At 40.3% G+C, this 15641-nt stretch overlaps 1 protein-coding gene across 3 annotated transcripts in view; it reads right to left on the minus strand.

The window, feature by feature from the left end:
• Nucleotides 1-15641, minus strand: part of slc4a11 (solute carrier family 4 member 11) — a 96776-nt gene that overhangs the window by 14709 nt on the left and 66426 nt on the right. For 2 of the 3 annotated variants that reach the window (XM_022251975.2, XM_022251978.2), the window contains 5 exons: nucleotides 14531-14615; nucleotides 9212-9429; nucleotides 8338-8456; nucleotides 5964-6162; nucleotides 362-475 (listed from right to left, as the gene is read on the minus strand). In XM_022251975.2, coding sequence (XP_022107667.1) covers nucleotides 362-475; nucleotides 5964-6162; nucleotides 8338-8456; nucleotides 9212-9429; nucleotides 14531-14615 — 735 coding nt within the window. The remainder of the gene's footprint in view (nucleotides 1-361; nucleotides 476-5963; nucleotides 6163-8337; nucleotides 8457-9211; nucleotides 9430-14530; nucleotides 14616-15641) is intronic. The other variant, XM_022251979.2, reaches the window with a different exon arrangement.

Consider the following 15641-nt stretch of genomic DNA (forward strand, 5'->3'; position numbering starts at 1 on the left):
GCCTATGTCCCCACACCGGGTACCCTGGCACAAAGTGGTTAAACAGATATACCGGAGATGAGAGAGGGAAACATTTGCTGCTTTTGCCTGTAAAATAGCCTTTTCAGAAAGTAAAGCAAAAGGAAACTTAGACTACATTTGGACTAAGCGCCAAATGAATACGGTAGACCTTGAGGAGCACCGTTCTTATTCAAGTCCGTAACTCTTGATAGATCATTTGAAAAGGAATTGACCACAACACTGGAGAGAATAACCAACACAAGCCCTGCCTGATATCTGCATCTAAAGCTCAATTAAGAGAGCACTCGAATAGCAGTCGTGTGGTTCAGGTTCAGATCCACCTAGTAACGTGTAGGCCTACTTTTGATGTATATGGCGAGGGGTGCCGTCGTCAGCATGACTATCAGAGGCTGCCCTCCAAACAGACAGAAGAAAAGACCTCCAATAGTCTGGGAGACGATCACCTTCCTCACATCTGAAAACAAGGAAGAGAGTTGGACAGACATAAAAATACCAGATAAAGACAAGAACATCAAGTGTATGTTTATCCACAGAGCCTTTGAAACGATAACACTGATCTCCACCATGCACTTAAACTAACAGAGTGGATCTGTTTATTGTCAAGCTCTCAGCTTGCGTCATATCCAACAACACGCAGAGCTCCAAGCAAAGGTTACAAACTGAATCAAAACAATGCTTGGTCAGCATGCAATTAATGAGGTTTATTGTTGAAATGTATGCATATTTTCCATGCTGGCAATCCATACTTATCAGATTTGACATTTAATCAGAATATGAGCAACAATGACTGGTTTGATACGATACATGTATACAGAATGAGCTCTGTGAACATTTTCACAAAATAAAAAAAAATACCAAAAAACATCAGCAATCCTGTTATCATATTAGAAAGACCATTCAACACCACTTTACTTTAAAAGAGAATGTGTGTGAAAAAAGCCAAATGTATATACATACAGTTCATAAAGGTATTGTGAAAATTGAATCAAAACCCAAATGCACACAGTCATTCCAAAACAAAAACTCCATTCAGGAAACACTTGGGCCCCCTCTACCAACCCTAAACAGTTCCCCAATCATCACCTCCTCCCTGATGCAGTCTAGTATTCCTCCTACAAGAGCCAGAAACGTGGCTCGTCTCCAATCCTTCCGATTATGCTAAGACCCATCTTAGATTTCCTGTCCATAGAGCCAGAGTCAGTTTAGGTCTCTTCGCCGTCACATCCCTCCCTAAGCTCTCCGTTCCCCCCTCCCCCCCTGACGCTCTAGTTGTTTGGGCTTGTATTGATTCAGTGTCCGATAACTGCGACGTGACAACGAAAGAATGCCGATCCCGTTATTGCCAACCAATCCGGCAAGCCCAGCAACAAGAGAGAGGGGAAAAAAAGGGACGAGGGTCTTTCACTGGATAAATCCGGAGTGTTCTAAGTGGAGAATATGTAATGATTAGCATCATGTTGGGTTTTTTCTTTTTTTTTTCTCCAGTTATGTTGGTAATGTGTGAGAGATATCTCAGCTCTCTTTCTCATAGAGAAATGAGTGACTCTTACTTAATCAACCTACAGCACGAGGCACTTCGTAGTACGACAAAAACGAAAACGGTTTAGCAGTAAGATGTACATGTATCACAGACGGCCATTTTTTTTTCAGCCAGATTTTTGATCAATGCAATTTGAAATGCAGTGGTGACAATCTTGATATGTATTATTCTGTTACTAATAACCTCATCAGGACTAATTCTTTTAATTTTCATGATCGCACAGCCAAAACTGCACAGAGCCACATGAAACAATAAAAAAATGACAGAGCCAGATACACTGATCCCTTGATTTTGGAGAACATTCCATGTGACAATGTCTTCTATTCATTCACGGTATAAAATGACATTGGAATATTCTGGGAATATTCTTGGGTGACCTTAAAGTTGCAAACTTAATTTACCTTCAACAATTTACAAATGTCGTCAAAGGCTGTCTGGCCCCGTAGGGAATGCTTTATGCAAGCTTTAATCTTACGAATTCCTTTCATGACATCATTCGTAATGTGTCTGACATCATACACTGCAAGTCTGCCCTGCTGTCTTTCAGACACAAGGAAGGGCCTAGCAAATCAATCTAGGCACTTTCAATCTTGACCAGTGAGAGGAATCGACAGAAGTCCCACAACCATGACGTCATTCGACGTAATAAAACAGAACCCCCCCATCCACTTATAAGATTATCGCTCAGCATGCATGCATCCGCCCCCCTGGCAACAACAACTTGCCAAGCTGTGAGGGGCCGGCGAGTTCCATGCATTATTGCGTCACACTGATCAATAACATTGCCATATATTTTCCCTTCTTTCTCTCCCGCTCCCCTCACTTTACCCCCTCTGTCCAAATGTTGCAAAGTCGATTTGTAGGAATAATTTCTGAACCGTTCCCTCATGCTTCAGGTGTGGGGCCTCTCGTAATGTGAGGGGGAATTCGATTTGGGCTGAGGTGGGGTGGCCATTTTTACGTGTAATCGAATAAGGTTTCTCCTGTTGACTAGCTGATGCTGCCCCAGACGGATATCGATTCTTGGCTTTGTGGGTGAGGCCCCCCTGAAAGTTTGGACACAGACAGCCGACAGAAATTTTTTGTCACTGATACACATTCTCATCAGGACGACACGGGATGCTGAATAATTTTCAAACCTTCCTGTTTCCTTTTTTTTTGCAAGCAGCCACCAATTTTAATTCAAAATCCATTCTTCAGTAGCTACGAGTTAAAACCGACAAATGTAAAAGGTCAGAAAATATGCACCTTTAAGTGAAACGCTGCCAGTATTTTTTTAACAAATGTTTCAGAGCACGAGATAGGAAAAGAAGACAACCAAAGTAAATGTTGCAGAAAAGCATCCGTCCTATGTCAAAGGTCCTCATGGCACACGGATCGCAGTTATCTTCTACTACTGTGAGTTCTCATTTACACAACATGTACTAGCATTCCGTCTCAGTGACCGACAAAGTTGAGTCAATGTCCTGTGTGTACGGCACTAACCCAATTGACGAAAAAAGAAAATTCATTTAAAAACAAATTCCAGAAGAAATTCTTTTCAGCTTGAGAAATGTGGCTTCATGCTGAAGCATGGGGCTGCAACGATAATGATGATGACTTAAACATACATTGTAACTGGGATGATTTTTTTTAACCTTGGGAGGAAATCTTCACAGGGCTTATTCCTAGTGGCCTTGTAATCCCCTGAGAGAAAAGCCGACAATTCATCGAATGTGACACCCCTGGCCCAAACCAGATAATTTTCTGATTTTCAGAGGTTTTCAACTCCAAGGTTGCATAAGGTAAAGAAATCACATGGAGATGAACAAAGTAACCAATCTGACAACATACTGCTATCGTAAATGAGATTTTGAAACAAAAAATTATCATCAGCTGAATGCCATGTTCCTGATTCCCATAGCAACCTGGTTTGTCACGGTACACCAAAACTACATATGCGTATAGATATGTGTATTTCAATTATTGCCAAATCAGTTACATGACCTTCAATCTTCTGATCCCAAAATTGAAGAAATTTGAACTGTCCACAGATCTCTTGTAATGTCCAAACAACCATTGTAAAGAGTTAATCATTCATATCTTGGCCGCCAAGCAATACAGTACACCAAATTTTCAACAGATGAAAAACAAAAGCTGCAAATCTATTACAGCAACTTTAGCTTTAAGCAGAAAACACCCTGATGAACATCGCCACATTTTCATGGAATGCTGAAATTTTTATCGGTCGAGACGGTTAAAAGCAGTGGCTACCTGTGACATTTCACTGCCGCAGAAATGCCGCCTGTGAATGGGGGGACCTTAAATGTCAGCTCATTCAGTGCCCTGGCAGCTGTCAACGGCATTTTGTTTCCAATTTCATTCAATTTTTTTCCCCTTCCTTCCCCTTTGGAATTCCCCTTGAACTTTCCACCAATTTAGGCAATCGTAGGGTGCAGGGCAAGAGCTTCATTCAGCATATCCCTGTCCTTCTCTTGAACATTAATGCTCAAGAGGTGAAGCTTTTACTAAAACTCTGTCAGAATCCGTGATTGGCAAGAGCAAACATTTTCTGCCTTTTGAAGTTGGTTAGGCACGAGATGATAAAAAAAATTGAGACTAATAATAACAAACTGTGTCAACAACGCAAGTGCCCAATATAAGTGCCTGCAGTGAAATGTGTGACAACTCAAAGAATCCTGGCCAAAAAAAAACTGCAACAGAGTTGACTGCAAATTCTGCTGAATTTAACAAATGTCAGGAGGCTAATATTAGACTTTTCTTAGTTTTAAAAACCTGTTTCAGAAACAGCCTTTGGAATGCATAAACGTACATGTAGATTTGGCACAAGTAGGATGCATCCCCCCTCAAAAAACAAATAGTGGCTAGAGAGACAGTTTTCATACACTAAATTTTTGCAATTTGTTTGCAGGAATATAATTCTGAGTACCATTTACGATTTCAAGTGTTTGGCAATATCCCAGACTTCAAAACACTTCAAGGAAAACAATTCAAGTGAAATCCTTGAACACAATCTAATGAATAAATGCTCATCCTAAATCACAGATTATCAATGTATGAGGAAAAGACAAGTACAACACTGGAACTCGCTCAACACAAGAAAAGGTTGGAGAGCACACTGTGATTCAGTTTAGCCAATATAAGTTTTTTCTTTTCCCAGTCAGCTGTTTTAACGCATGCATTTAAATGCATTCTCAACTGATCTCGTAGATCTGATTAAACAGACACAAAGATGGAATAAAACACTGAGTAAAACTTCCAGCATTCAAGAACTTAAGCACAAGCTAGCTGCAAAAATCTTTGAAAAATTCAAGCATAGAAAACAGTAACTGGTGGTTTCACATGACCGTTAAGTATTACCTGATCCCACAAAATGAGCCATAAGTTCTTTTTTTGGTAACTGTTTTTTAAAGTCTGCATTAGAAAGAAGAAAACTGAGCTCCTTGTTTTGATGGATCATTCTGTTTGACATTTTGACAAAACTGGACGTTATGTGAGCGGAAAATATTGAGGATTCAGGTTGATTTACATTGAACATTACTCTTTGAAAGGCCTTTATTAAAGTCAAAAGTAGCTCTGGCGACTTGCAGTTCATGTGCATAGGTTGGATCACAAATATAACCTATCAACACTGGCCAAAGAATGGACCAAAATGTCCAAACAAGCAGCTACTTACATGCACATCCATTATTTTTGATAAAGGGGTTCTGCATTAGTCAACAGGGACTTCTCCCTGCTTTCGATGGAGTGGAGTTGCATTTGCCAAACCGGAAGCCTGTGACGCACAGGAAATGAGCATAGAGTGTCCCTCTGCTTAATGAAGAGAGCTTGAAATATGTTGTCGCATGTAGCACACATCACGTCAAGCGGCTCCATCAATGAAATTTTAATTTTTTTTGCCTTCATACCTCAAAACGAGGTGTGCAGTAGACTCTAAAATTGCTTGATTAGGTTATTTGGATCAAATGTACTGGTATAGACTGACATTAAAGACGCTTTATGGAACAAGCCACACATTTTGTTTGAGGACCTCTCCCCTGATCTATATTTTGTACGTTGATCAATAAAACACATTTCACTTGATGTTGTGTCTTGTAAAGTTCCTGTCAAGGACACTAGATGCTATCAAAATGAGTAATGCAATAACAACAAGATTTCTGCAAACATTACAAATTAATGATTGAAATTCCCTTTGAACACACTGCTTCACAGCAACAAAACTGACTCTAAGTCAGTTTTTTCTCACATTATATTTAATGTAATGTTTCTAGTTGAACTGAATATTCAAAGAACTACACCCATCAAGTTTTTATAAGAAAACAAAACCTGAAAAGTGGATGTTTGGGGTCTTCAGTTGCATTTCCCTGCCAGTGGCTCCCTACGTAACAGTTAAATTCCTTACCTATTTTGCCGTGCGTGTTCTTGTCATTCAGCACCCCAAATGCTATGGACGGCAGAAGGCAAGCAAAATACAGGAAGAGTGTGGTGGAGACCAGCTTGTGCAAGGTCTTGTGACCGACAATGCCGTCGCGGAAGTCACTCAGATAGTGGGGGATCCGCCGCTTCAGGTCAGCTCGCAGACCTCTCGCACACCCACTCCCCTATGTAGCAATCAGATTTTCTGTTAATCAGTGTTACAGCCACGGTGGGTGGTGTCAGGAAGCACCACACGGTACTACAAATTTTCACCCAGCTCTCGGGTTTAAATTGGCTGTGCTGCCCAGCACGGATTTTCCAAAAAATAAACTGAAATATTACTGAAAATCAATGTACCAATTCGATTGTATTTCAAGCATCAGAAAGCATTGAGAACTGTACTCACTATGCTTTGCACTCCAAAAATTTACCTGGCACTAAAATAGTCCTAGCTAGAACATTGCTGTTAATCATTTGTTTAATCGATCAATCAATCCATTAATCAATCCATCAGTCAATCAGGAGATCAATTGAATCCATCAGTCATTCCTCAGGTGTGCTTAATTGGCAAAAATCAAAGAGAAATCTGAATGTTCCTAAAGAATGAAGAACCCACATGTTTAAGCAAATAAAAAAGAGAGTTTTACATGGAAGTTTCAGCTATCTCGAATCTCTGTGCACACTAACTCTAGGCACTTATGTGTGCAGAAGAGCTTACATCTCTGGCTGGTTCCTTCTACAAAGTCAGGAAAAGTTTGCATCATTTGCCACACCCATAGGTGAGGAGGACGTTTAATTGTGAAACGGAATTGTGATTGATAATATTGTGCTATTTTGCCTTTTTTTCAGAGTGGTTCAGAGACTTCTGATGTTACCCAGGACAACATTGTAAAGAAAAACTGGTTGTGGATGTGACATGGATGGCATGCTGCATTGTTTTCACTATGTTTGGATAATCATTATTATTTCAGGTTCTTGTACCAGTTTGTCTTAAATTGTATAGCTGTTACACAAACATTAACAATGTAGACACCCTGGACAACCATTCTGTCAACTTTATGTCAAATTTCACAAATGCTGAATACCCAGCTATCAAAAAAAAAAGACCCACAGGTAACAGCACACAAAATAAACGTATTGATTGAGCAATGTTCTCATGTACATCCAGTTGCAAAGACGTCCATAGAGGTTTTTACAAAAGCTAATGAAGCAATGAATTCATTCTGTTGGTTGATAGTATTTCCCCGCCCATGTATGTTTAATTGATGGAACGCCTTTCACCCTTTCATCTTTACTCCTTTTTTTCTCCAAATTAAACACAAGACGCGAGAAAGGACAAGAAATAAAAAGGTCAAAGGATAGTTGAGACGAACAAAACTGGAAATATTGATTTTGAGATCTTGTTTTTTCCTTGTCTTTTTAAGGTACCACTAAGTCCTTCGCCAAATATGGTGCTGTTCAGCCATACGGAGGGTACATGCTTAATTCTGCCTCTAGGGCCAAGAAATGAATAACCCCCCAACTTAGTGATCAGCTGAAGTCGATGGCAGAGAGAGAAGGCTATCTGTAAATCTCGTTATTGGGCCAGATTTCGTTCTGATTTTTTGTTTGTCGTTCTTGTCGCAGGTCGCAATCGGACCTGTCATCTAGCCAGGGAAGCTGTACACAGAAATTTGCCGCTGGCATTTCAGGACAACAGCATTTTGGACAGAAGACCGTTTATGTCTTTCAATTTACATGTGAGTGTAGGTAATAAGACCTGATTTGATTCTCTGCTTCAGAGATTTCATCTTCATTTCCGACAAAGTGAGGGAGAAGATTTTTTTTCTTTAGTTTTTGGTGGGGGGTCGCAGGCCTACAGAAACTGGGCTCAAGAGATCTATTAGACTAATGGAATTGTCTGTCGACAATAATATTAGCCATCTGCTCTCTTTGAATAAACTGCATGCAAAGCAGCGGTCTTGTGGGTTGTTCTACTCTTTATTGGGATACTATTCTACAGCAAATGCCCCATTTGAAGTCTGGTCATCATAAGTCTAATGGTCATCTTGGTCAAATGGCACAGCAAATAAAATCAAGAATACTGTAGCCAGTTGGGTTGAATTCCCAGTGTGAGAAAAGTGTAGAAGACTTAATGTGGCTATTATCCTTAGTTGCATAAACAGCCTACCTATTATATTTGTGCAGTATGAAATGGATCATTGTATTTAAGTGATCTTGTTTAAAAATAAATCCCTTTTTTGAGGAGCTAGAAGTTTATGAATGTACCAACTTTCTGGTACCAACAACCGTCAACTTTTAAAAATGAAATAAAAATGGTAAGAGTTTGAGCCATTTTTTAAAAAAGAAGAAAAGCTCACCACATCAAAGCCATCAAATGGGACAACACTGGGCCTAGATATCCGGTGTCGGGAAGATTGACTCTGCTGTATTGCCAGCTCCTTTGCATAACAGTTAAGAATCCTCTTGAACTCATCCTCTGAAAAAACAAACAAAGCCATCTCAAGAAAAATAGAAGCAGCGATTGTCCCCCAAGAGCATCTCACAGGTTGAAACGGGGGGAACTCAAATACGATATGCCATCACCTCAAAAATCCACGCCCTTGTCAATAAAGTTGAGCCTCCCAACCCCTAGCTATGTGAGCACAGTCCTCCCTGCCCAATGAGAAACCACAGAATCATTTCTTTTTCCTTGGAACTCATGCCAACTGATCCCTTCCGAGCAAACATTTCACAAAAGCAATTTGCAACATTTAAACTTGGTTTTAGACCCTTCCTGGCTTTCAATAAATTCTCCTTCCCCCTCGGCATTTGGAAGACCCAGGCCTTGACTTTACCAATCAACAGCAGACGGCACTTACTGAAAGTTACTTGACTCTTTCACTCAATCATTACATACTGCTCTGAACTGTATCTTGTCCACGCTTTCTACAACCTGATCATGCAACTCTCCTCTTGTCAATACACAGGATGCTGCAATCATTCAAATATTTCTTCTATTCAATTGAGTCTCATTCACTAACTGGATGTCAGTGATCTTCACGGCAGAGTTGCCTGTACAGCATCACATGCATGCACTTACCATGGCAACCCATAAACTGAAACTTGACCTTTTGGGGAATAAAAATTGGCCATGCACTGTACTGTGAATCACTCGTATTGCCCCCCCATGCCTACAGTCTTTCCCCTCCTTGATCCAACCCCTCCCCTTTTTACCGGTACAGTACACCCCACCTGTTTTGGAAGCTTGGAGTAACTGCCTGCAGTCAATGTCGGCCAGGATGGTGGCAAAGGTGCGCGCTGTCTCCAGTGCATTCTTGGTTCCCTTCTCCCTCATAGGTGCCATGACCAGGCAGAAGAAGCGCGTCTCCTGGCTGGTACGCCCCAAGTTGGCCGCATGCTTCAGCCTTGCTATGGCCACATGGCGGCGCTGTAGTGACTGCACTGAACACCTGATACAGGCAAATCAGTTTGAAAAGAACTGAGTCAACCTGATGCAAATTCTTTGCTGGCCGTTAACTTCTCAAGTACTGCTTTATTGCGACAGGGTTTTACCTGCAGGCATCAAACACAGTGCACTGACTATGGGTCTATAAGCCCACAGGGTGCATAAGCATGTACATGCACAGTTTCTGCTCTGACTTGAAGTATATGTATCCCTCGCCAGCAAAGAGGAGACAGTCTGGTGGCAGTTTTTGAAACACACTTCTGCATGCATCAAGCGCACATACCAAGACTGTTCATTCCAACAAATAGATAGGTTATTTGCTTGCTTATAGCCTGTAGTGCACCAACCACATATAAACCCTTGCACGTGATGAGGTGAATTCCCACCAGCATCATTGCAAGGTAAAATGATGCCATCTCTTAACTGTTCCTACTCAAAGCAGATACATGTATGCCCGCAGATATGCCCACAGATGTACATGTACATACACTATGGAAAAAGCAACTACAGTACATGTCCATGTACATACATGAAAATCTGTTTGTCATTTAGCCATGTCTGTTATTTTTGAAGTAAACTGGTATGCCACGGTTCCACTGGACTAACCTGTTAGTCTCCATGTCCTGTGAGATTACAATTTGTAATTTGTGGATTTGAGCAAACAAGGAATGTGTCCCAGAGTATAAACCAATATCCTTTACACGTACATGTACATAATTGCTACAGTCCATCCTAGGCCTATGGCAGGTACCGTTCCAAACCGCCATTGTAAATATCCAGTTCTATTTTTTCAGGTTGTGTACCTATCCAAAAAAAGTCACACACACAAAAAGAAATTGCTGAGGTGTTTATGTCATTTTAGATTTGCATTTATTAAGGCACACTTGCAGAACAAAGCATCAATTCTCAATACGGTACATGTACATCTTCCATCGTAGTTGGAAGGAACCCTTGTGGTAAAGCACTGTACCATGATCATATGCAATACTGTGCAATCTATTTACTGTGATATCCAGTACGTAGAACAGGTTATATATAAGTGAGTAATTATGTCATTTGCATGACCAGTTTTTGCTGCTTTTAAAATCAGCATCTTCTATTTGCATCAATGGAAATGAAAAAAAAAATCGATTTGCATTTCTAAATGCCATATTGGCCAAGTGGGTGATTGAATTCACTTTTCTTCAATTTTACGGGTACTCAGGTACTCCTTTATACGAGTCCCTGTTTTCAGAAATACCCATAAACTAACAGGCCCAATCCATCCAGTGCTATATACAAGTATCTGTATGATAGGTGCCTCGTGGAGGGGGTTTCCCAGACATGGCAGATTTGAAGTATTCGGCCAAAACTCTAGATGACCCTTGCTCTTCACCTTTCCTTAAAAACCAGGCCAATTGAAATTCTGATGAACCCTATTAACACTTGAGCTTGGTGTGCGGAAACACACATCCCCAACCATTTGGATTCCCTAGGGAAATCTCTCGTCTCTGTTTACGGACACGGGTACTGGCTCATTCTGCTCGCCTCCCCTGTGCCAAAATAAGAAAAATCAAATCACTCACTCGGATAGACTTCACATCGCATGCTGAAACTATAACAAATCTACCTTTCCATACCTCCCTGCCCTGCACGCTGGTTTTCGTCCTCGTCCAAGCTTTTAATTTTAATTCAGATAATCTTTAGCGGAGATGATTCGATTAATCGCATATGGCTTCGTGTTACATGACAAGTTCAGAGGGGCTGTTAGAGTCATTAAGACTGGTACAGGAAGAATGCACATCATGAGAGAAAGACTTCAATGGTCGATGGTTTAAAAAGTTCTGTACACTTTTGTTGGCAAAACTGGTACAAAAGAGGACGTCATAAAAGCTTCCCAAGATGGTATTTTACCCCTGGAACTTTTACCAGGCTCCTGATACATGTATTTGCAATTAGCATCCAAAATGCCGCTTCACAATAAAACTGACCAGTAACCAGTTCATACTCAAGCACCATTTCCTGAAGCTCAATACTCTGCCTACTCAAATGTTGTTTTCCCAAATGTGCACATTCAACATTGTTTTCTAATCCTTTGACAGTATCAAAGGTCTTCCCAAGACTGATGCCCAAAAAATTGTTGAGTGTGTGAAACAAATGTACGGTTGTAAAGATTTACCAGAAGTCTGTGCTGCATTATAAATGCCAACAAGACATATTAGCAATTAAATGGAAAATGGATTGGCTGATGTATACGCAGAAGAAGACAACCTTTATGGCCAAGACAAGCGCTCCATCTCATTTTACAGGCTGACATTTTGGACAAAATGTTAAATTTGAATGGAATAAACAGCCTTCTCTCGGGCAAATGTTATGGTAATCAGTGATGGGAAAAGAAGAAGAAAAAAAACAGGATAAGCACATGTATCTCATTTTTGATCTGAATTCTTCAGATCCCAATGGAGAAGATTCTTTATCAAGATTTTACAAGGCAAATGTCAAACATACATGCACATGCTTTATTGTCTGATGAATATTTCACATGTGATGGATCAGATCCAACTGGAAGTTCTCTGTTATACAACAGAGGAAGAAAAATATAATAAGATAATACAATGTACAGGAGATAGTTCTTTGGTTTCTTTTTAATTGTTTTCCCCCTGCACAGTTCAATGCAGTGATATACGTGTGTGCACCCCGTTCATCCTAAAATACCATGTCAGAGTAACCGGGTGGATTTTATCCCAAGAAAACACAAGCCGCATCTCGAAATCAACCAATCGGGCCAGGGCTTGTTGACTTTGCATGATTGTGCAGGCTGACGTCTTCACCCAGGGCAAAAGGGAGCATTTCCCAAGTTTTTTTTTTCCCATGCTATTTATCCCGGGTTTTCCGACAAGCAAGTAGGATATTCACCCCACGCTTGCATGAAATATTTCTTTTCTTTCTGTCGGTGAGTGCTCAATTGACTGAGGGTGTGCGCTCATGCATTAAAGATGTATTAAATGTTATTTTAAGAAAAAAAGTACTTCATCTTCAGTTCAGAAACGAAAATGAAAACAAAAACAGTCAATTTTGTCGAAGATGTACATGAATGTACTCTTATTAGTTCAGGACTGACATACGTACATTTACAGTAAATGTACACATACATACTGGTACATGTACAATATAACTCGGGAATTCATGCAATGTACTGTTGCACACATAAACCAACATTAAAGTGAGTGGTTAACTTTTTAAAAGTAACATCAGGCCAGCATCAATAAAAAGTCACTTCCTTCAATTTCTTCTTTTTATGTTGGAAGAGGTTTTCAAGAAAATGAGTACAGTGCACCATGGATGTGCTCTGTGAGTACTGCGCCTTTTTTGGACTTTGGAGTACATAAGGCCATTTTATGGAGTTTTTTTTTTTTTCATTCATTTGGCCGATTTTTACTTGGGTGCAATATTGGACTTCCACATAACTTTACCCTTCCTTACTACTCTGGTCCTTTCTGCATTCGTGTATGTTTTGTGGGTTAGTGATGAGACCGACCACACGCCCATGTGCCCTTCAGACTTGAGAATGTTTCCCGTCCTGACCCTGCATGCAAGCAATAATTTGATTCTGCCATGATTAGATTTGTTGAGCATCTCCTCAGTGGATGTTCCATGATGTTTGGTGCAACATAAACAGAACGTGGCATATAACTGCTCATTTAATTTGCTGTGAATGAGTACGAGCGCTTGCCAGAGTGTGTTACATACGCTGACATCTGAATACCCATCTCCACGGTCCTCTAATTATATCAAATACCTCAACAGAGCCGAGAAGCTCCCAACAACATCTTCTAAACAAAACAAGAGAGTTCTCTGGTTCAGTGATATAACCGAGAGATTCCGACTTCATGATTTTTTCATTATACCCCCTTTTTTTTCACAGTGCATATTTACCCTCTTATCCAACACAGTGGAACAAGAGCAGTATCAAAGGATCATTATGCGCCGAAACGATCTTGGAAGGAAAGAGAGAGAAAAAAATGGAAGAGGAAAAGAGTTGGGGAATATAATCCAAGAGAGAGGGAGCTTGCAGCCCCGTGGCAGGTAACTAATCTCCTGGTCTTGTCATCGTTTCTTTTATTGCTGACTGGATAATGTCAGTCTCCCTTTAGGGGCTGTGTGTTTAAATACTGTTTTTCTTCTGCTGGCACGTCAAAGAGTGCATTTTTGTTGTTAACGAATTCATGCAAGGTCTCAATGAATGTCTCTGCTTATCACTTGTTTTTAATGCGTTTTTTCAAAATCTCCTAAACCCACTCAAAAATGGAATTTGTGGTTTATCTTGGAATTCCTACATGTTTGAGACTGGTGATGCAATAGCATCTGACACAGGGCACTCACTGCCAGATGTTTAATTACTAGAAGGGAAGTTTCAAGTTTCTGCATTCTTTTGAGACAATGTGAGACAGTTTTGCAGTTCTGCTCCCATCAGGGTTCCACTGACCAAGTGGCATGTTGGAAAAAATGGATAAGAAGTGGAGTTGTAAATATTTCCCTGGTGTTATAAAACAAGGAGGCAAAATCAAACAGCTGATGAGATTTTTTTTTAAATTCAATCCTACATGTGTACAGATATCACTTTAAGGCACATGTTCTTTTAATAAATCCTTTTCAGTACTTGTTTTCATGCAACTAGTAATGATAAGTTTCAATGCATTCCTTCCCTGAAGATAGAGGACAAGTTTGTCGGCATTAGAAGCTATACAGCACTTGGAAATGAACTTGAATGAAGATTCAAGTTTGTGTTTTGTTTTCTGAAATTGTGCCTTCCCATGCAGTTCAATACAGCAAGCCCTGTAGTGGTTTTAATGAATTTCAATAAGATGCCTTTCAACCATTACTAAAAAGAAACCCAATTAAGTTCCAAATTATGAATCAAGTGCAAGCATGTTTGTAATCTTCATGCATTGTACTTAACAAAAACATTGTTTCTGGAACATGAAATCAAGTTTGGATTGCAGCCTCAGCTCTTTCTATTAAAATATGGTATTCTGAAATCGTTCATCAGAGGAAAGAATTAAGTCCATTTCACTTGAAGTTTTTCTGAATACAGATTTCATAAAAAGTGAAACCAACTAACTTACAGGGCACAGATCCAGGACTGGTCGTAGTCAAACCCTCCGCCCAGACTTTCCGACGTCCCTTGTATTGTCTTGGCCAGAACGTGAACTGCAAGACAAGAACGACAAAAAATTAGACCAACTTAATCATACATATTAACATAGGACCAGTCTCAATAAAACGAGTTTTATGTATATGTGAACTGAGCATGCTCAAAATGAAGCGTGTCACAGGTCACGTCAATACCCGTGCCAGAGGTTGGGCCCATCAACATGGATGTACACTGACTTGCACACAGTGAACCCATTCAAACTTGCTTAAAGTCAGGTCCATTGGTCTCAAACAACCTTGTCCTCTCAGAAATACAGAAGTGGCTCATTCCCATGTTACTTTTGTTGGTTTTTTTTTCACTCAGTGAGAGAAAAATTAGAAAGCAGAAATTAGAAAGTCCATTAATGGTAAATTGAATATACCCGGCAAGAAATGAGACCGAGGGATACCCCCCCAACATGTCCAATCCCTATACACATTCCAGACTATTGTTACTTAACACATCCCCCCCAAGATGTCTGAAAGGAATTCCCCAGCTTCCTGCGAGACAATGACCAACACAAAGCAGGGGGGGGTTCTCTCCGTCTCATACCTTGCTGCATATGAAATTAAAATACAACCAAAGTTCCGCTTTTTTCCACTTCAAGCGGTCTAGTGAACTCAAGGCAATGATATTAATGCCAGTGATTATGCCCATGACTATTAGCATCCCAGCCTAGTGAGAGTCCTCCTTAGCTCTTAGAGACACATGTGGAAGTTCTGACATGCTAAACAAACAGTGACTTTTCCCCGAAATGACGTCATGCAGGGTAATGCATATCGCTTGAGAGAGGTTACACCTCATTTATTAAACAAGATGTGCGCGCCAGAGTTCCAAACATTCGAGTCCAATACATGTACGCTCACCTTCAGCACCCGGGTAAAGATAATACAACATCAATAATGCAGGCACATGAAGAGCATTTCTTGCCTTCACTCTGAAGTGTGACTCACAATCCAAACAGGAAATGTACCATGTAACATCAAAAATCATTTATGCAATCTGTCAAGAGCAATATTCCTACCTTTTTGACAAATGTACGG

This window comes from Acanthaster planci, linkage group LG12 (assembly GCF_054643075.1).
Source record: "Acanthaster planci isolate LZ-2023a linkage group LG12, COTS_SCS, whole genome shotgun sequence".
In the NCBI taxonomy this organism is placed as follows: Eukaryota; Metazoa; Echinodermata; class Asteroidea; order Valvatida; family Acanthasteridae; genus Acanthaster; species Acanthaster planci.